Raw genomic sequence first — 21672 nt, forward strand, 5'->3', positions numbered from 1 at the left:
TTCAGAATGGGACTGCCTATCCTATGCCTGTTTCACATTGTCTTTTGGAAGCAGATAATTTGTCTAGTTTCACAGGTCTCTGGACAGAGAGGAATTTCGCCCTAGGGTGGAGCATACTCAAAAGCCTCACTGACACCTGTTTTTTTTTTTTTTTTTGAAATAAGCTTTTATTTCATAATCTTTTAAAATACTTTTTAAAGTCATGCAGATTATAATATTTGAATTTTTATATTTGTATAATCATAAAAAGTAATAAAAGATTTTCATAAGTAGACACATCAAAAAAAGTTTGCACTGTTTGGGGATGATAATAAGGATAAAAATAAAGGGTGATTTTTAAAAAAATACAAATCATTCCATTTTCTTTCTTTTTTTTCCTTTTTTTCTCTCTTTTTAAAAAGGTTTACTTATTTATTTATTTATGAGAGACACAGAGAGAGAGAGGCAGAGACATAGACAGAGGGAGAAGCAGGCTTCCTGCAGGAGCTTGATATGGGACACCTGGTTTTGATTATTTAAATGCCACTTGAGAATTTTTGAGTTGATATTTAGATGAGCTTTGGAACTTAAACTTGATGCTGGAATAGGTTAAGACTTTTGTGGATGCTACAATGGGGTGAATGTATTTTGTGTGTGAGATGGATATGATTATTTGGAGGCCAGACTGTACTAGGTTGAATAGAGTACCCTCAAAACTCATGTCTATCCCAAGCCTCAGACATGACTTATTTTGGAAACAGGGTCTTGGTAGATGTCATTAGTTAGGATGACATTACATTGAATTGGGGTGGGCCCTAAATAAAATGCCTAATGTGCTTATAAGAAGGCCGTGTGAGGGATCCCTGGGTGGCTCAGGGGTTTAGCGCCTGCCTGCCTTTGGTCCAGGGCATGATCCTGGAGACCCGGGTTTGAGTCCCACATCAGGCTCCCTGCATGGAGCCTGCTTCTCCCTCTGCCTGTGTCTCAGCTTCTCATGAATAAGTAAATAAAATAAAATAAAAAAAAAAAGAAGGCCGTGTGAAAGCACAGAGACACAGACACACACTGAGACTGTCATGTGATGATGGAGGCAGAAACTGGAATAATGCGGGTATAACACCAAGGATTTTTTTGGCAAATGCCAAAAGGTAGAAGATACAAGGAAGCCTTCAGAAAGAGCATGGCCCTGCCAACACCTTGATTTTAGACTTCTCGCTACTGTGAGAGGATAAATTTCTGTTGTTCTAAGCCACTACATTTGTTGTCATTTGTTATGGCAGTCCTAGAAAAAGAATACAGTGATTAAAGAAAATCCTTCTAAGAAATTCTGTTGCAAAGCGAAGGAAAAATGATTGACATACACAATATGAATGAATCTCAAAAAAAACCTGCTCAGGTAAGGAAGCCTTACAGAAAGAAAACAAAGTATATTGTTTCAGTTAGATGAAGTTCTAGAACAGGAAAAATGAATCTATAGTGGAAAAAAGTCAAAACACTAGTTGCCTCTTGGGAAATTACTTACAAGAAGTATGATAAAACTTTCTGGAATGGTGGTAATCTTCTATGGATTAAGTTACACAGATGCAGTGGTATGCTAGAAATGGTCCAATGATTATACACGTATCTTCCAGATTCCATGTTCAGTGATAACTTTGGTAGTTTGAAATTTTCCATGGTGCAAGTATGTACACCATGGAAACTGGCAAATGGTAGAAATCAGAGCCCTTTTACTTTCTGGAGAGCCAGCTGTTAAACATTTACCAACACATCATTATAAAAACGTATACACTGGTCAAAAGTTAGCAAATAAACACTTAAAATTTGTGCATTTCATTGAACATAAATTTTGCATCAAAAGAAAAAAATTTAAATATTTAATTCTAGCTAACAATATGCATACTGAAGTATTTAGGAGGGTATGCATTTACATTGGCAATTTATTTTAAATACATCAAGAAAGATGGATCGATAAATGAGTAGAGGGATAGACATGTGATAAAATAAAATATTAATGGTAGAGTCTAGTTGGTGATGTAATAGATGTTTGTGATAAAAATCTTTCAACATTCCTGTGTGTTTGAAAATTCGCATTAAAGACTGGAGAAACATCATTTCCTGTATGGATATCAAAAATATTAATATATGTACTTAATTCTATTATTTTGATTCCATTTTGATATTTCATTTTTAAACCAAGTGCTACTTATTGTGATCACAGTAAATGGAGAGAATCAAAACATATTCTTTGCTCAAGTAGCTAACAACTGAAGGGAATTTTTTGTTTTTATCATTTTTTAAAGAGAATTCATGGTAGGAGTCTGTACACTATGGAAACCGGCAAGTAATACAAAGCATGTTAAGATCCTGAAAGGAAAAATGCAATACTTGGGATAACTGACCAAGGTATCTAAGGAGATAAGAAGGCTAGGATCCAGCACAAAAGTGTAATGATTAACTTCAGGCATGAAGGATGTACCTACCACTGAGTTGGGATGGAAGAAAATAAGAGTGAGGATATGGAAGTTAGCAGAGTCAGGCAGAAAGCAAATGGTTCATAGGCATACATGTACAAGCTAAACTTCTATGTTCTGCAAAAGAATCCATATGACAAAATCTTTGCAATCTTGGGTTAGAAAGAAATCTTAGCTATAGGACCAAAAGCAGAAGTTATGAAAAAAAAGTAAATTTGACTTTGTCAAATTCACGAACTTCAGGAGATACTGTTAAGAGAGGTAACATCAGTGAAAATGGCAGAGTATGGACCTCCTGAAATTCTCTCCTCCAACAAGCAATGAGAACACTGGCCAAAATGGTCAGAATCAGCTTCTCCAGGACTCTGGAAATTAACCAAGGGCCTGCAGCAATCTCAGAAATATTTATTCAATAAAAATAGTTAAATCTCAGTATGAATAATACATTTTGTGGCATTTTAACTTGCCCTTTTCTTGTCCTTTTCTCCCAGATCTGTGGTAACCTTGAAAACCAACAACCTGAAATTGCAGCAAAAACCAGGAGCCTGGCAGCCACTGGAGAAGAAAAAACAGGGCTGGAACTCATTCAAAGCACCATTATCAGAGAACAGTCATTATGTGGTCTTTCTAGTGACAGGCAATACTCTCCTTAATGTAACCCAAAGCTCACCACCCAGTGCTAAGAGACTTCCCCAGAACTTTCGTGGAAAATGATCAGAGGCAGTTGGTGAATTCTTCCCCTGCCTGAGGTGGTGGAGTTGGAATAATCAATAGGTTAACCAAAAAGCTTAGAAGGAAATCTTGAGGGATGAAATGTCCTTAAAGGACACTGAAAAGCTCCAACATACTCCCAGGAATCTAGAAGGCCACACATGTGCACAGGCCTGTCCACATGGCTAGAGCTGTATGCATGCTCAGGAAAGACTAGAAAATCCCTAAGCTCTTACCTCTGACTAATCTCAAGTCTCTGCACAAGCAGGAAATGAGGGCTAAGATGGAGTTGTAAACTGCTTAGCTGCCTGTGGAAGATGTGCTTAGCTTGCATACAAATCCCTCAGTGCTAGGAAATCCCTCAGGACTGGGAAAAGTACTAGTTTTGGGCATAGTTAAAACACTGCATTAAGTTAAAGAAGGTCACATGTTATAAGGTCCCACTTATAACAAAATGTCCAGAATAGGCAAATCCCCATATAGAGGGATAATAGATTAGTCACTGTCTGGGCTGGGAGAAGAAAAAGGGACTGAGAGCCATCTTTGAGGTATTGGAAATGTTCTAAAACTAGAATATGATGATGGTTGACCAACTCTGTAAATTTACTACAAGTCACTGAATTGTACACTTAAACGAGTGAGTTTAATACCATGTAAATCATAACACAATAAAAAGTGGGAAAAAATGACCCAACTACATTCCATAAGAAACTTATTTTTTAAAAAACATGAAACTCACTTTTAAATATAATAGTATAGATAGGATAAAAGTAAGATGGGGAGAAATTTCTTCTAGAATGTTGGAGTAAGGACCTTGAAAATCCACTCTTCCATAAAAAATTAAACTTTTGATAAGTCTGGAAATTAAATAAAGGTATACAATAATAGGAGGAACAGTTGTTCAAGAAAAACAGCTGAGGCTCAATGAGAATAGTAAGATTTCAACTTTCTGAAATCACATTTCCCTCTCCCCAACTTTGCAGTAGCTTTGAAAACCAACAATACAGTGGTTGTAAATAAAACCGCAGTCTAGCTGATACTACAGGAAGTAGAGCAGTTCTGGAGTTCACCAGAAGCGCCATCCTCAGAGAACTGTCGCTGTTTGACCAGCCTAGTACTTTGCTGAAGCTACATTCCGAGGGCTTGTTTTTTTTTGTTTTGTTTTGTTTTGTTTTTAAGAATGTAAACAGCTTAGTTTATCTTAATTTAACTCTCACAGAAATGCTTTCCCTGAATGAAGATTTGTTTTTGTTTTTGTTTTGTTTTGTTTTGTTTTTTGTTTTTGACTTGGTTCATATCTCACTCTGTAGGAACAGCCCAGCCCTAGGGCATTTGTCAAAACCAATTGGTGAAGGTTGTTTAACATGTAGCTGCTTGAGACAGCATTACCAGGTGGGGCTAACAAGAGGATGACAAAAAAATTAAAAGAAGACACAGGGAATGAGAATCACATTTATGGGTTTCAAAATATACTACAAAGCTATAGCAATCAAAATACTATGGTACTAAAATACAGACAGACAAACAGACCAGTGGAACTGAAGAGAAAACCCAGAAATAAATCCTCACATACATGGTCAACTGATCTTTGGTAAGACTGGCAGGAATATACAATGGGGAAAGGATAGTTTCTTCAACAAAAGATGCTAGAAAACTGAATCTCCACTTGCAAAAGAATGGAAAGGGACCCGTATTTTATACCATTCACAAAAATCAATTAAAAATAGATTAAAGGCTTAAATAAGACCTGAAACTCTAAAACTCCTATAAGAAAACATGGAGAAAAATCCTCTTGACACTGATATTGGCAATGATTTCTTTATAACTCCAAAAGCACAAGCAACAAAAGCAAGAATAGAAAGTGGAACTATATCAAATTACAAAGCTTCTGCATAGCAGAAGACACAATTAACAGAGTGAAAAGGCAACATATAGAATGGGAGAAAATATTTGTAAACCATATATCTAATAAGAGATTAATATTCAAAACATATAGGGAACTACAACTCAATGCCAAAGAAACAAAACCTGTGAAACTAATATAACACTGTATGTTAACTATACTGGAATTCAACATTTTTAAGATTTATTTGTTTGACAGAGAGAAAGTGTGGGTAAGGGGAGGGGTAGAGGAAGAGAATCTTCAAGCAGACCCCCTTCCCCGCCCCCCGCCCTGAACACAGAGCCCAGTGCAGGCTGGATCTCACAACCCATGAGATCATGACCTAAATCAAAACCAAGGGTTGGACACTTAATCAACTGGGCCATCCAGGCACCTTGGAATTAAAATTTTTAAAAATAATTTTAAAATTAAAAAAATCTGATTAAAAACTGTGCAAAGTATTTGTATAGACACTTCTCCAAAGAAGATACACAGATGGCCAAACAGGTATATGAAAAGGTGCTTAACAGCATTAATTATCAGGGAAATGCAAATCAAAACCACAATGACATATCACCTCACAACTGTTAGGTTAGGACAGCTAACATCAAAACCCAAAATATAACAAGCATTGGTGAGGGTCTTGAAAAACTGGAATCTTTGTACACTTTTGGTGGGAATGTAAAATGGTGTAACTACTACCAAGAACAGTATGGAGTTTATGCAAAAGATTAAAAATAGAAATACCATACGATAAAGCAACTCTACTTATGAGTATTCAAAGAACTGAAATCAGAGTCTGTAAGAGATATCTGAACTTCCTATATTCCTGGCAGCACTGTTCATGATAGCCAAGATGTGGAAACAACCTAAATGTCCATCAGTGAATGAATAAAGAAAATGTAGTATCATGCATACAATGGAATATTATTCAGCCTAAAAAAAAGAAAATCCTGCCATGTGACAACACAAATGAACCTTGAAGATACCATGCTAAATGAAATAAGCCAGTCACAAAAGGACAAATACTACATGAAACAACTTACATAAGGTATATAAAATAAACACATAGAAGCAGAATATAATGGTGGTTGCCAGGGACTAGGGGAAGAAGAAAATGGGGAGTCATTATTCAAAGGTTATAAAGTTTCAGCTACGCAAAATGACTAAGTTGTAGAGACCTATTGTACAATAGAGTGCCTGTAGTTAACAACATGGTATTTTCCACCAAAAAATTTGATTGGGTAGATCTCATGTTAAATGTTCTTAAAAAAAGAAAAGCAAAATAGGGAATGAAATGTCCATAAGGGTCTTTGAAAAGTTCAGATATACTCCTGGGACTCTAGAAGGTAACAAACATGTGCTGGGTTATGTGTACGCCCGGGAAAGTTAGGACCTGAGAAGTCATTAAACTCTCACCTCTGGCTGACCTTGAGGGTCTGTACAAGCAGGAAGTGAAGTCTAAGAATTACAAACTGTCTGCCTGGGCATGGAAGGAGTGACCCAACACAGACAGACAGCACACACACACACACACACACAAAGGCTGGTAGAACTTTTTGGTTCAAGGTATTTAAGGAAAACTTTCTCCAATAACTAGTGGGCCACTATGCTGAGTGAACAGACTTCAGTGGCTGTACATGACAAAGCTTTCAAATTTACAGAATTAGTCTAGGAAAATCACTATACAAATAGCAATAACAACAAACCCTGGGGTGTGTGTGGGAGAATGATTTTCAGAGTTGTCACATGACATTATTTTATTTTTTTATTTTTTATTTTTTTAATTTTTATTTATTTATGATAGTCACAGAGAGAGAGAGAGGCAGAGACACAGGCAGAGGGAGAAGCAGGCTCCATGCACCGGGAGCCTGACGTGGGATTCGATCCCGGGTCTCCAGGATCGTGCCCTGGGCCAAAGGCAGGCGCCAAACCACTGCGCCACCCAGGGATCCCACATGACATTATTTTAAATGTCTCATCTGCAACAAAAAAATTCTAAGACTGTTATGGACTGAGTATTTGTGCTCCCCCTTTACCAATTTGTATGTTGAAACCCTACTGGTGATGTGATGGTAATAGGAAGTGAGAACCTTTGGGAGGTAACGGGATTAGATGACATCATGAGGGTGGAGCCCTCATAAATGGGATCAGTACCCTTACAGAAGTCTTGAGAGAGCTTGCTTCCTCTCCCTGCTCTCTGACATCTGAGGATCCAATAAGAAGTTAGCAGTCTGCAACCTAAAAGAGGGCACTCATCAGAACCTGATCATACTGGAACCCTGATCTCAGACTTCCAGCCTCCAGAACTGTGAGAAATAAATCTGTTGTTTATAAGCTACCCAAATGATTGTACTTTGATACACAGGAAAAAAGAAATAGTTAATAGAAACTTTTCTGAGAAAGCACATTGGGCTTCTCAGACAAAACTTTTAATCAGTTATTTTAAGTTCTTCAAATAGATGTGATATATATATACACACACAATGGAATATTACTCAGCCATTAGAAACAACGAATACCACCATTTGCTTCAACGTGCATGGAACTGGAGGGTATTATGCTGAGTGAAGTAAGTCAGTCGGAGAAGGACAAACAACATTATATGGTCTCATTCATTCGGGGAATATAAAAAATAGTGAAGGGGATTAAAGGGGAAAGGAGAGAAAATGAGTGGGAAATATCAGAGAGGGTGGCAGAACATGAGAGACTCCTAACTCTGGGAAATGAACAAGGATGGTGGAAGGGGAGGTGGGTGGGGGGTAGGGGTGACTGGGTGATGGGCACTGAGGGGGGCACTTGACGGGATGAGCACTGGGTGTTATACTATATGTTGGCAAATCGAACTCCAATTAAAAAAATATACAAAAAAATAAAATAGATAATGGATAAACAATTGAAAAAAAAGTAAGTCCTTCAAATAATTAAAGGAAACCATGTATAAAGTACTAAAAGAATGTTTCAGAATGCCTTACTAAATAGGGAATAAAAATAAAGAGACAGAAATTATAATAAAGAACCAAATAGAAATTCTGGAGTTGGGGTGCCTGGGTGGCTCAGCAGTAGAGTGACTGCCTTTGGCCCAGGGCATGATCCTAGAGTCCCGAGATCGAGTCCCACATCAGGCTCCCTGCATGGAGCCTGATCCTCTCTCTGCCTATGTCTCTGCCTCTCTCTGTGTGTGTCTCTCATGAAAAAATAAATAAAATCTTAAAAAAAGAAATTCTGGAGTTAAAAAGTACAATAACTGAAATGAAAAATATACTAGAGGGGCTAAACAGAAGATCTAGGCTGACAGAAGAATCAGCAAACTTGAAGATATGTCAACTATCATCTAAGGAAGATTACTCAATCTGAGGAACAAAAACAAGAAAGACTAAAGAAAAAATAACAGAGCCTCAGAGACCTATGGGCAAACATCAAGCATACCAACATATGCATAATGGAAATCTCAGAAGAAGAAGGAGCACAAAGAATATTTGAAGAATTAATGTCTGAAAACTTCTTCAAATTGATGAAAAGCATTAATCTACACATTACAGAACTCGACAGAATCCAAGTAGGACAAACTCAAAGGGACCTACTTGGAGTCCGTCCAAGAGACATTTAGAAATGTAGCCAAATTGTCAAAAGCTCAAAAGCAAAAGATGAAGATTGAATCCTGACTATAGCAAGAGAGAAGTGACTCATCACGGATAAGGAGTCCTAAATAAGATCAACAGTTGACTGTTAAACAGAAACTACAGAGACTAAAAGGCAGTAAGATGACATATTTGATGCACTAAAAGAAAAAGATTGCCAACCAAAAACTTCACTGGCAAAAAACTATACTTTCAAACTAAAGGAGAAATTAAGAGGAACACTTGGGTGGCTCAGTAATTGAGCATCTACCTCTGGCTCAGGTCATGATCCCAAGGTCCTGGGATCGAGTCCCGTATCAGACTCCCCACAGGGAGCAATCTAAGCATAGATTGAAAGAATTCATCACTATAAGACCTACCCTCTGAGAAAAACTATAGGGAATACTTCAGGCTGAAATAAATGGACACTCTTCAGCAACTCAAAGAAAAAACACTAGTAAAGTTGATTATATAAATAAACATAAAAATACAGTATAAATGTATTTGTCTTTGTAACTCTTTTTCGTGTCCTGACTTAAGAGATAATTACATAATGCAATAATTATAAAACTATATTGATGAGCTTAAAATATATATAAAGATGTAATTTTCATGACAGTAGTAGTACAAAGGAGGAAGGAGAAAACAGATAAACAGGACTAAGTTTTTGAGTATTTTTGAAATGAAGTCAGTATTAATACAAGCTAGTTTGTTTAAGCTGTTAATTAGAATATCCTAGACAACTATTAAGAAAGCAACTAAAAAGTAATAAAAGAAACAAGTTGATTAAAATTATATATTGGAAAAACCTATTTAATATGAAGGAATAAATGGAGTAACAGGAACAAAAAAGATACAAGACATTCAGAAACAAATAGCAAAATGGCAGACCAAATCCTATCTTATCAAAAGACTCCAATTACATATATTAAATATAAATGAACTAATAAGCATTCAATTGGAAGAGTGGATTTAAAATGGAAAACACGGGGTGGCTGGGTGGATCAGTCAGCTAAGCATCTCTCTTTGGCTCGGGGAATAATCCCAGGATCCTGGAATCAAGCCCCAGGGATCCTGCTTCTCCTTCTCCTTCTCCCTCTGTCCCTCTGTCAAATACTTGCTCTCTGTCAAATAAATAAATAAAATCTTCAGAAAAATAAAAAAGGAAAACACGACCTATTTGCTGTCTACAAGAAATACAATTTAGATTTTTTAAAAAGTTGAAAGTAAAAGGATGGAAAAAGATGTTCCACGCAAACAAGAATCAAAGTAGGGCAGGTTATAAGAAAAATTTCCTTTTTCTTATTTCCTTGGTAAGTCTAGCTAAAGGATTATGAATTTTGTTGATCTTTCTGAAGGACTTTTGGTTTTGCTGATTTTCTATATTTCCTTAATTTTCTATTTAATTATTTTTGCTCTAATCTTTATTATTTTCTTCCTTCAGTTTGATGTGGGTTTAGGTTGCTTTTCTTTTTGTAGATTCTTTTTTTTATTAAGACTTTATGTGTTTAGAGCAGTTATAGATTCATAGCAGAAATGAGGGAAGGTACAGATTTCCCACATAACCCCATCCCCACACATGTACAGCCTACCCCATTATCAATATCCTCCATCAGAGTGGTACACGTGTTACAACTAATGAATCTACATCAACCCATTATGATTACCTAAAGTTTATAGTTTACATTACAGCTCATTCTTGGTATCACACATTCTAAGGATTTGGACCAATTTTTGTAGTTTAAAAAAAAATTGTAGTTCTTAAAGTGAAATGTTTTGGTTATTAATTTCAGACTTTCGGGATCCCTGGGTGGCGCAGCGGTTTGGCGCCTGCCTTTGGCCCAGGGCGCGATCCTGGAGACCCGGGATCGAATCCCACGTCGGGCTCCCGGTGCATGGAGCCTGCTTCTCCTTCTGCCTATGTCTCTGCCTCTCTCTCTCTCTCTCTCTCTCTCTCTGTGTGTGACTATCATAAATAAATAAAAATTAAAAAAAAAATTTCAGACTTTCTATATTAATATGGGCATTTATAACTATAAATATCCCCCTGAACACTGTTTTACTGCATTACCTAAGCTTTGGTATGTTAAGATTTGTTTCCATTCATCTCAAAGTATTTTCTAAAGTCCCTTGTGACTCCTTTTTGATTCGTTGGTTATTCAGTAGAATGCTGTTTAATTTCTGCATATTTGTATACTTTCTAAATGTCCTTCTACTACTGATTTCTAATTTCATTCAGCTGTGAATGGAAGTGGCGAGAGTGCACATCTTTGTCTTATTGCTGATACTAGGGGAAATACTTCAATTTTTCACCATTTATTATAAAGTTAATTATTAACACAAACATATGTCCATTTATTTCTGATAAAAATGCAAAGGCAATAAAATGGAGAAAAAAATACTCTCTTCAACATATGGTGCTGAACAATTGGAAATTCGTAGGCAAAAAAGTGAACCTTAACCTAAACTCCACACTTCATATAAGTACCAACTTAAAATATCATAGATATAAACATAAATTATACAACTATAAAAATGTTTAAAGAAAAAAAATAAAAAAATAAAAATGTTTAAAGAAAAAAATCTTATCCATGATCTGCTGTCAAAGAGTCCTTAGACATGGAAAAAGAAAGCATAATCCATGAAAGAAAACCCTGACAACCGGACAACTGTATTGTGTCAAAATTTAAAACATTTGCTTTGAGGCAAAAAAACTGGTATACTAAAAACTACAAAATGTTTCTGAAAGAATTAAAGATACAAATAAATGCAAAGACATCCCATGTTCATGAACTGAAGACTTACTATATTGTTAAGATGTCAATACTGCCCAAAGTGATCTAGTGTATTCAGTGTAATCCCTCTCAAAATCCCAATGACATTTTTTCCAGAAATAGAAAAATCCACCTTAAAATTCATATAGTATCTCAAGGGTTCCTAAATAGTGAAAATCTTGAAAAGGAAGAACAAAGTTGGAGGTTTCACACTTCCTGATTTTAAAACTTACTACAAATCTACAGTAATTAAAACAGTGTGGCAATGGCATAAAGACAGACATATATACCAACGGAATAGAATGGAAAGTCTAGGAACAGAGTCTTGTATTTATGGTCAAATGAGTTTTGGAGAGAGTGCTAAAAACAATAAATAGGTAAAGGACAGTCTTTTCATGAAGTAGTATTGGGAAAACAGGATATCAACATGCACAAAATAAAGTTGGATCCTTACCTTATAACATATACAAAAAAAAATAACTCAATATGGACCAAAGACCTAAATATAAGAGCTAAAACTATAACACACTTAGAAGATAACATAGGAGAAAACCTTTATGACATTAGATTTGGCAATGAACCAAAAGCAAAGATAACAAAAGAAAAAACTGACAAACTAGACTTTGTCAAAAATATAAACTTTTGTGCATCAAAGGATACTATCAACAGAGTGAGAAGGCAATTCATGAAATGAAGGTAAATACTTGCAAATTATTTATCTGATAAGGGAATCAATATTTAAAATATACAAAAAAATCCTACAACTAAATGATAAGTAAATAAACAATCAATTTAAATAATGGGCAAAGGACTTACATTGCCATTTCTCCAGAGAAGATACACAAATGGCCAAAAAGCACATGAAAAAGATGCACAATATCAATAGTCATTAGGGAAATGAAATCAAAACCAAAATGAAGTACCACTTCACACCTGTTAGGATGGCTATCGCAAAAAAGAAGAAATTAAGTGTCAACAAGAGTGTGGGGAAATTGGAATCCTTCTTCGTGGCTTGTGGGAATGTAAAATGATACAGCCTCTATGGAAAACAGTATGGTGGTTCCTCAAAAGATTAAACACAGAATTACCATATGATCCTGCAATTCCACTTCCAGATATATACTCAGAAAAACTAAAAGCAAGGACTTGAACAGACACTTGTACATCCAGTTTCATAGCAGTATTTACAACAGCCAAAAAGTAGAAGCAACACAAGTGTCTACAGACAGATGAAGGGATAAACAAAATGTGGTAGATACATGGACTGTATTGGAATATTATTGGAATGGAATATTATTCAGCCTTAAGAAGGAAGGAAATTCTGTCACATAGATGACCTAGAAGACATTATGCTAAGTGAAATAAGCCAGACACAGAAGGATAAATACTGTTTGATTCCACTTATATGAGGCATCTAGAGTAGTCAAATTCAGAGACAGAGGAATGGTGGTTGCCAGGAACAAAGAGGAGTATAATGGGAAATGGTACAGAGTTTCAGTTTGGGAAGACGAAAAAGTTCTGGAGATGGATAGTGATGATGGTTGCAGAACAATGGTAATATACTTGATGCCAAAGAATTGTACACTGAAAACATGGTTAAAATGGTCAATTTTATGTTAGGTATATTTTGCAACAATAAAAAAAAGTTTGCTCTACAAAGGACACTGTTAAGAGAATGAAAAGATAAGCTACAGACTGGGATAAAATATTTATGAATCATATATCCAACAGAGAATTGCATTTAAAATATATAAAGAACTCTCAAATATCATAAAGAAAATAAACAACCCAATTAAAAAACAGCAAAAGATTTGAACAGACACTTCAGTAAACAGGATATAAGGATGGCAAATAAGCACATGAAAAGATATTCAACATCATTAGCTATTAAGGAAAAGCAAATTAAAACTACAATGAGATACCACTTCACAAGTATCAGAAGAACTAAAATAAATACCAACAGTACCAAATACTGACAAATATGTAGAGCAACTGGAACTTTCATACATTGCTGGTGGGGATGCAAAATGGTTCAGCCACTCTGGAAAATGGTTTGGCAGTTTCTTATAAAGTTAAACACTTACCATATGACCCAGTAATCCCACTTCTAGATATTTACCTTAGAGAAATAAAAATTTATGTTCACACAAAAAGTTGTACAAAAATGTTCATATCAGTATTATTCATAGTCATCATAACCTGGAAACAGCCCAAATGCACTTCAATGGGTTGATGGATAAACAAACTTTGGAATATTCCATACAATGGAATGCTATTCAGCAAAATGAATGAATTATCGATACATACAACTTAGATGACTCTCAAAGGCATTACACTAAATGAAAGAAATCACTCTCAAGAAAATGACACAGTGTACGATTCTGTCTTTATGACTTTCTTTAAAAGACAAAACTACAGTGATGGAGAACAGGGATTGCCAGATTATGAGTAAAGTTGGGGGTGACTGTCAATGGATGGTATGGGGGATTTTTAGGGTGATGAAGGTATTCTCTATCCTGATTGTGGTGGAAGTCACATGAATCTACATGATTTATATGATTTACAATTTGTAAAATTGTACACCAAGAAAAAAAGAAAGAAAAACAGGCAATTGTATTGTAAATTCATTTTTAAAATAAAAGAAAATACTGCTATATCATCATCATCATCAACAGTTATATTTTAGTGATTAATAAAAATATTCAGAATTAGTTGTGAAATAGGATCCAAAATTCATTAAGGTCATTTTATGTCTGGTACAGTAACATAAAGAGAAAAAAAATCAACAACACTAAATGTAAAAGTTTTACAACTTCTACTAACTCCTCTCTTTAATATTCTTTATCAGGATAAATTGCTTCCTCAGGATCATTTCCTATACACATTGTCATATACTGAATATGGAATTAAATAAGTACTCGACTCAGAAGTCTGGGACCCTATGTTACATTCCTAAATCTAACACTGTAAGAAAACTCTCGACTTGCCTTTTGTGCCTAATTTTATCTTCCTCTTCATTGAGGTCATGTACGTGTCTGCACTTGTCTTTTTGTGGTATGCTGTGAAGGTTTAAAGCAAGGAGTTTCAAAGATAGGAAACAGAAAAGATTCATACACCACCCATCCACCCCAAATACCAGGTACTGCTCTAAGTGGTTTACATGTATTACCTCACTTAATCCTCCTAACAACCCTATAATATAGGTACTACTAATATTCTCATTTTACAAGGTGAAGAAACTGAAGTGTAAGGCGGTAACTTGCCCAACATCTCCTAACAAGCTAGTTAAGAGGGAGCCAGGATTTTTCCAGCAGTCTGCCTCTAGAGCCCATGTTCTTAATCAGCATGCTAGGTCTCTCCACAAGAGGCTGCTCACTTGTTCTTTCATTCCTTCCTTCAACACTGCTCTTCCATGTCTGTGGTCTCTCTGTCTCTAACAAAGCATTCATTCATACTTACGGCTTTACCTACCACTTGAGTGTACATGATTCTCAATTCTACGTATCCAACTCTGACCTCTTCCCTGAACTTCACTGCTGCATTTCCAACTGCCTCCTCGATATGTGCATTTAATGATCCTACCATGCTCACCAATTCAACATGTTTAAAATCAAACTCATCATCTTTCGTCAGAATTTCCCCATAAAGACTTTCTTAACTTTGCCAATCGTTAAAGTCACACAGACATGAAACATCTAGGTTGCCTTTGACCTCTCCTTTGATCTTCCTCCTTCGTTCTCAGGCAATAAGTTTAACTTTGTGAGGTGTCTTATAACCATACCTACCTCTCTTTCTGATACCACTACCATCATTCTAGTCTAGATCTTGGTCCCTATATGACTGTAATATGCTTCCTACATCATTCTCCCTGCTTCCAGTTCTTTTCTCTCTCTCATCCTATTTATTGACCCCCAGATTAATCATTTTCAAATACTGCTTTTATCAGGTTACTCCTGGCTCAAAATCCTCTCACCATATCGAAAATAATTAGCTGAGTAACTAACTCTGTAGAGGTCTATGCTACCTGCCAAATCGAGTTCAAGATTTTTAGCTATCTTTCTAACCTTGTCTTTCACAACAGCCCCAACCATGCCATCTGATGCAAATGAACTGCCTTTCCCTTCTCCTTACTATAGAATAGGAAGTATTAAAAGAACATTGAAATCTTACTCCTCTGAAAGACCTACTTTAGTCATGCCAACGCACAGTGGCCTTTCCCTCCTTGGAACTCCTACAGCACTTGACAACTATATCTAGCCTTGTTACTAAGTGTTACCTGGTTCTGTCTCCAACCAGACTGTAATTGCTACCAAGTCCAGAATGATTTCTTAAACTTCTGTGCACCTCCCATAGTGCCTAGCCAAACTTATCTGTTAAACTGATACTTTCTGGTTAAGATACATACCACTTATCTATATACTTTTTGCTCAATTACAGTTCAGCCCAAAGACCCTCCATAATCCTGCTTCACCTTCCTTTCCAATGATATCCCCTTTCTTCCCCCTGCTGTGCCCTATACTTCCTGCCACAACGAACTTCTCATCATTCCCTACATGCACCAGGTCCTTTCACAAACCTGTTCCTGTTCACCTACCATCTGTAATGCCCTCTCCCCCTTATTTATGTGACAAACGACTGTTGCTCTGGCAAGACTTAGTACAAATGTCAACTCCTGACTCCCCCAACTCAACTCAGATGCTCTATGTTCTGTGCTCCCCTAGCATTGTATTCATATCTCTGTAACAGTGATTTCCATGTGGCATCACAACTGTTGTGTACGTATTCGTCTCTGTCATGGGGCTATATACATTCCTCAAGGAGAGTGATTGTTTGTCTTTCCCCTACTCCCTTTACTAACTCTTCATTATTTAATGCCTTGCTGTTAAATTGCTCTCTCACAGTGAAGAGCACATCAGAGTCAGTGGTGATCACATACCTTGGTAATAAAGAGCCTTGAGGAAGGAGTGCCTATCAGCTCCCTGAAATAAAGACTTTTCTATTTCCATTTCTCGTCGGGTCAACTGCTTGCTCTTGGCAAATCTCTGTGGCAGGCAAAGGATGCGCTGACGCTCTGAGATCCTTTCTTCAATATCTTGAAGACGGTTCTGTATTGCTTCTGGGGTTGCCCTCAGTCTTGTCCTCTGAAACCAAAGAAATGGAGAATATGGATCATAGAGGACACACCCTGAAAGTGATGATCTAATGCCTCAGACAAGAAAAAAGATGATGAAAGGCCCGAAGAGACCATTCATAGATGTGTTAGCTAAAAAGTCAAGGAAGAGCTTCTCTTGACCAAGGTCCCTATCACAGAAACCAAAGAAGATTCAGATACCAAAGCTCAATTTTGTAAGAATGAAAAACGGAAAGATTCTCAGTGTCAAAGGAAGCGATCTCATTCTTTATTCTTCAGAAAAAAAGTGGCCCCACTCACCTTTTCACCTGAAACGTGGCTCTTCCAGATCAAGATTTCTGTTTCATTGAGCCCTAGTTCCCTAAGAGAAGCAGTTTCCTGGTCCTTCTGATGCAGTGTCTGGAACTGGGACAAAGTCATAGTCCCAGCTGCTTCCTTCCCAAAGGGCTTGTACATAGTACCAGGAGCAAAGCTCTCTTTCTTAGACACACATCTGCAAAACAAGCAGGAAGAAAGTAAGAATATCTTCAGGTTACACAATTTACAGAAATGGGAGGCTCATCATTAAAAGAGGCACAGTGAAACTCACTGGCAATTTCTCTCTCATGATCAATTTCTAGGCTGAAGCACCTCTGCAATGACATGGAACTCCATCAATAGTCCCCTCACCCAGGGCCAATAAAGGACTGAATCAAATATTTATTTATTGAATATCTACTATGCACCAGATACTGTGCTGGGTACTGAGGATTTAACATTAAAGAAGATAAAAATGGTTTCTGCTTGCGTGGAAGAAGAGTGGAAGAGAAGCAAGTAAACAAGACAACGGTCATATTGGGTTACAAGTGCTACATATGTTAAGGGAAGACATAAGAAAGGTACTTAGCCCAGACCTGGTGGGATATAGGAGACTTCCCAGAGGAAGAGACACAGAAGCAAAATGTTGCTTAATAAGTAGAAGTGTGCCAAGGAAAGGGGAGTGGGAGAGGAGTGTTCCATCCAGGCTTTACGAGGGGTTGGCCACCTGGAGGTGAGGGTCTATGATATTCTACCTGTTTGCAAAATCAATACCTACTCCTCAATGGAGACAGAGGTATCAAGTTGATGCTGAAGGAGGCTTTTCAGCTGCCTCTCCCCTTCTGTTTCCAACTCCTCCAGGACATGCTCACCACTCTTCACACAACTGTTTACCCTGGAGCAGATATAAGAATATATACAGAAAGTAAAAGAGACAGTCAATCTCAAAACATACTCTTTATATTATCTACCAGTAGTGACTCCATTTGTTCGAAGACACTTTTCTATTTGTTGCCCTTTATCATTCATCCCACAAACATTTATAAATACTTACACTGTGCTAGGTACTGATGGAGTCAAAGACATTCAAGACATAGTCCTCAAGAAGCTTGCAATTTATTTAGGGTATGTGTGTATGTGGTGTGTTGTGTGCCTCTGGGGGGGGGGGCGGGGAGGGAAGGGGAGAGAGGGAGAGAGAAAAGAAAGAGATAATTGAGAGCTAGAGTGGTAAATGAAGACTTTAGAAAGGTAATTACTAAACTGGCATTTGAAGGACTAGGTATGATGAAGGAAAAGAACGGGGAGAATAAGTATGAAGAGACAGAAATATGTTCTGGGGATAATAAGCTCACTTTACTTGGCATTCACATAGGAGAGCATCTTGGAGGGGGTAATTAGACAAAGATTATGAATGGACTTAAATATTTCAACTAAGGGGCCTGGGCCTTCATGTATAGGTATTAGAAAAGCAACTTATTAGGCAGTTAAGTGACATAGTAGAAATGATGATTTAGGAAAATGGATGTGGTTATAAAATGGTTTGTGGATTCACAAGAAAGAAACCAGAAGCACAAGTTCAGAAACTCTTTAAATTTAAATTTATTGAGAATAATGCAATGAAAGTTCAAACTGGAGTGGTACCAGTGGAAACAGAAAGGAAGAGTTAGATGAGTGAGGCCTTTTGTAGGTAGGGGTAAGGAAGAAATCAAAGATAAGCCTTAAATTTTAAGCTGTGTGACTATGAGAACAATAGTACCAATGAAGGAAAGACAAAGATCCAGATGGAATAAATGATTTAGGAATAGGAAATTCAGTATTGTCTTAGCCATGTTGAGTGGCTATTTACAACTACCTTTTACAACTGAAACACTAGCTTGAAGTAGCAGGAATACTTAAAAGACATATTGAGTCTGAGGTGACAGAATAAGTGATATTGGCTAATAGGAAAGCGAGAGATGGGAGAATTGTATAGATGAGAGTCTGAAGCTGAACATGAAAATCTTGAGTCATCTGTGTTGGCAGGATCTGGAGCTGTGAAAGAGGAGGAGATACTCAAAGAAGAGAGTATAGAAGGAAACACAAAGGGGTCATAACACTTTATAGCAAAGGCACTACTCTGTAGAAATCTAGGAATGCTATTAGCTGGCCAACCCTAAATAACTGAAAACTCTTAGAGTGTAAATAGCAGGACCCGTAGAGCATGCAACAATAGGTGATAATAGACAAGAACAAAATGAATTAATTCCATGAGAAGAATAAATATGAAATACCTTCTTTATAAAATAATCCTTTAATATTTGGGTTATGATATATCTCTCATAATTATAAGCAAGATTTTCATGCTCTAGAAAGACTAAGATCTATTTTAGATTTTAAAATATCCTTAGGCCCAGCGTTTTTCAAAACTTCCTTTTAAGTATCTCAGTTTGTATTTATTATTTAAAATTCTGAACGTTCTTGGGATGCCTGGGTGGCTCAGCGGTTGAATCTCTGCCTTCGGCTCAGGTCATGATCCTGGGGTCCTGGGATTGAGTCCCGCATCCAGCTCCCTGTGGGGAGCCTGCTTCTCCCTCTGCTCATGTCTCTGCGTCTCTCTCTCTCTCTCTCTCATGAATGAATGAATAAACAGAATCTTTAAAAATATTTAAAAAATAAAATTCTGAACGCTCTTGCTAAGTTTAATGTGGCTTTGAAGTGAAAAACCATAGCTAACTACATCAGTACACACTAATTTCAAAAAGAAAAGTTGAGTGAAACAAAAAGGCAAGTGATAGAAAAAGTCATACAATATGTGTCCATTCATATAGAGTTCAAAAATGGCTAAAACTAGCAACATTTTGCTTAGGGATAAATTCATCTGTGGTGAAACTATTTTTTAAAAAAGCAAGGGAATGATTAACACCAAATTCTGGACCATGGTCCCTTCAGGGATAAAGGAGGGAGGAGAAGCAATCAGGGAAGGGCACACAGGGGACTTCTACCACACTGCTAATGTTCTATTTCTAAAGCCTGTAGTGGGTATGAGTTTATTCTTATCTTTAAACTGTATATATACATTATTTTGAAATATATAATAATGAGCATTTTTTAAAAAGTCATTTTGAGGCAGGGAAAATCAGAAACGGTTTTTCAAAAAATGCAGAAACTGACTGTACAGGAGAGCATAACAGCAGAACCTGAAACGCACCGCCCTCTTCCGGAGTGATTAGTCTACTTTGCAGGGAATCCAAAACTAATTTAATGAGGATCCTTTAAAAAGTCATTGTGTACTGTCAACAACTTAGAAGCTCAGGCTTTCTACAAAGACCGGCCAAGTTAAAGCTGCCATTTCCTGCAGAACCAGTAGGGGGAACTGCTTACAGCAGTGCTTTTCTTTTCCTATGATACATACAGCCGGTTTCGTACCTTACTTCTAAATTTTTAGAAACAAACTATCAGTAGCTTAGGTTAAGATCTGAAAGCTCTACCTGCTCTCGGGGCCCGAGGAAGCTTTCCTTAGTACACAAATACTGAAGAAGAAAAAGAAAGGCGCCCACCCTGTGCCCCTTTCGGAGGATGAGGTGGAGGTAGGGTGGGACGAGGAGGAGCTGGCCTGGGTGTCCGTCGCGCTGGGCATTAGTCGGCCAAAACCCTTTTACCTGGGTGAGTCCGTCTGAAGCTGTAAGAAGCCAAGGCCTCGGTGCAGCTCCTGGAGCCGGCGCCGTGGCCTAGATGCCGGTGCAGGCAAGGCATTCCTATGGGAACCAGCGGCGGCGGCCCTTCCTGAACTTCGCCCCATAGGCCTGTCTAGCCCGTCTCCCCTCCTCCCTCCTCCTTTGTCTTCCCGCTCACACGAATACGCATTCCGAGAACGTGACATAGCCCAAACACAAAGTCATAAAAGCCATTTTCAAAGTTAAAAGGTAGAAGAGAGCTCCCTTCGCCGCCTGCTCTCAGACAAGCCCTTACCTCTTCATGTTTCCACAGGCCCCTATCTCTAACTTGGGTGAAAAGGCCGCGGACTTCAAGTCCCAGAACTCTGCGCGGCCGACTCTAAGGGGATTATGGTGGAGTGCGGGGCTCTGGGAATTGTAGTCGCGCAGAGCTTAAAAACCGGAAGGAGAGTACCTACAGAGTAACGGGTATGTTTTTAATTTGTTCAAATATTTCACCTGCGGGTTAATGGCAACACCCAATATATCCAGCTCATAAAGCTAGGAGTCACCTGAGACTTGACTGTGTCATCCAATATCGCCGAATCCTGGCTCCTCTTTTCATCCAACATATGCCTATCAACCCCGCTTCTATTTTCAAGGACTTCTTTTCCAGGCTGCTGTTTCCCACTGGGCTCCTGATCCATCCTCTGCAGTGTAGCGAGTGATCAGACACAAGTTTGACCACATAACCTGCATTAACGGTTCTCCTCTATCTGTAATAGAAGCTTATGAAGCATTGTATTTCTTATCCTGAGATTCAGAAGTCTGTATGAATGTTTTTGTTCATAATTACGTTGAATCAAGAGAGAGGTATAGCATAGTGGTTAAGAGCATGGGCTCTTGAGTTCCCACAGATGGAAGTATAGATGTCCCTAAGTATATGAAAGGAAAGATGTCTAATCTCACTTATAAGTGTGATGGAAATTTTGAAGTACACTGACTATAAAATACATGACTTGTACTCCTCAAAACTGTCCAGGTCATCAAAAATGTGGAAAGTCTGAGAATCTGTCAGCCAAAGGAACCAACAGACATAATGACTAAATGTAATGTGGTATCCTTCATGGGACTCTGGAACAGAAAAAGGGCCCTAGGTAAAAACAAAAAATATA

General features: G+C 37.5%; 1 protein-coding gene across 4 annotated transcripts in view; it reads right to left on the bottom strand.

Annotated features, from left to right (window-relative positions):
• The window catches only part of RBM41 (RNA binding motif protein 41), a 57722-nt gene extending 36830 nt beyond the window's left edge, over window positions 1-20892 (bottom strand). Inside the window, exons 1-5 of one of the 4 annotated variants that reach the window (XM_035711988.2) lie at window positions 20814-20892; window positions 17644-17760; window positions 16869-17061; window positions 16374-16578; window positions 14425-14496 (exon numbers count right to left, since the gene is read on the bottom strand). In XM_035711988.2, coding sequence (XP_035567881.1) covers window positions 14425-14496; window positions 16374-16578; window positions 16869-17061; window positions 17644-17760; window positions 20814-20821 — 595 coding nt within the window. In that variant the 5' untranslated portion in view covers window positions 20822-20892. Of the gene's footprint in view, window positions 1-14424; window positions 14497-16373; window positions 16579-16868; window positions 17062-17643; window positions 17761-20503 lie in introns of all 4 variants that reach the window. The other 3 variants (XM_025431516.3, XM_049107627.1, XM_025431513.3) reach the window with 3 other exon arrangements.
• Between the last annotated feature and the right edge of the window lie 780 nt (window positions 20893-21672).

Source organism: Canis lupus, chromosome X, assembly GCF_003254725.2.
Source record: "Canis lupus dingo isolate Sandy chromosome X, ASM325472v2, whole genome shotgun sequence".
NCBI lineage: Eukaryota > Metazoa > Chordata > Mammalia > Carnivora > Canidae > Canis > Canis lupus.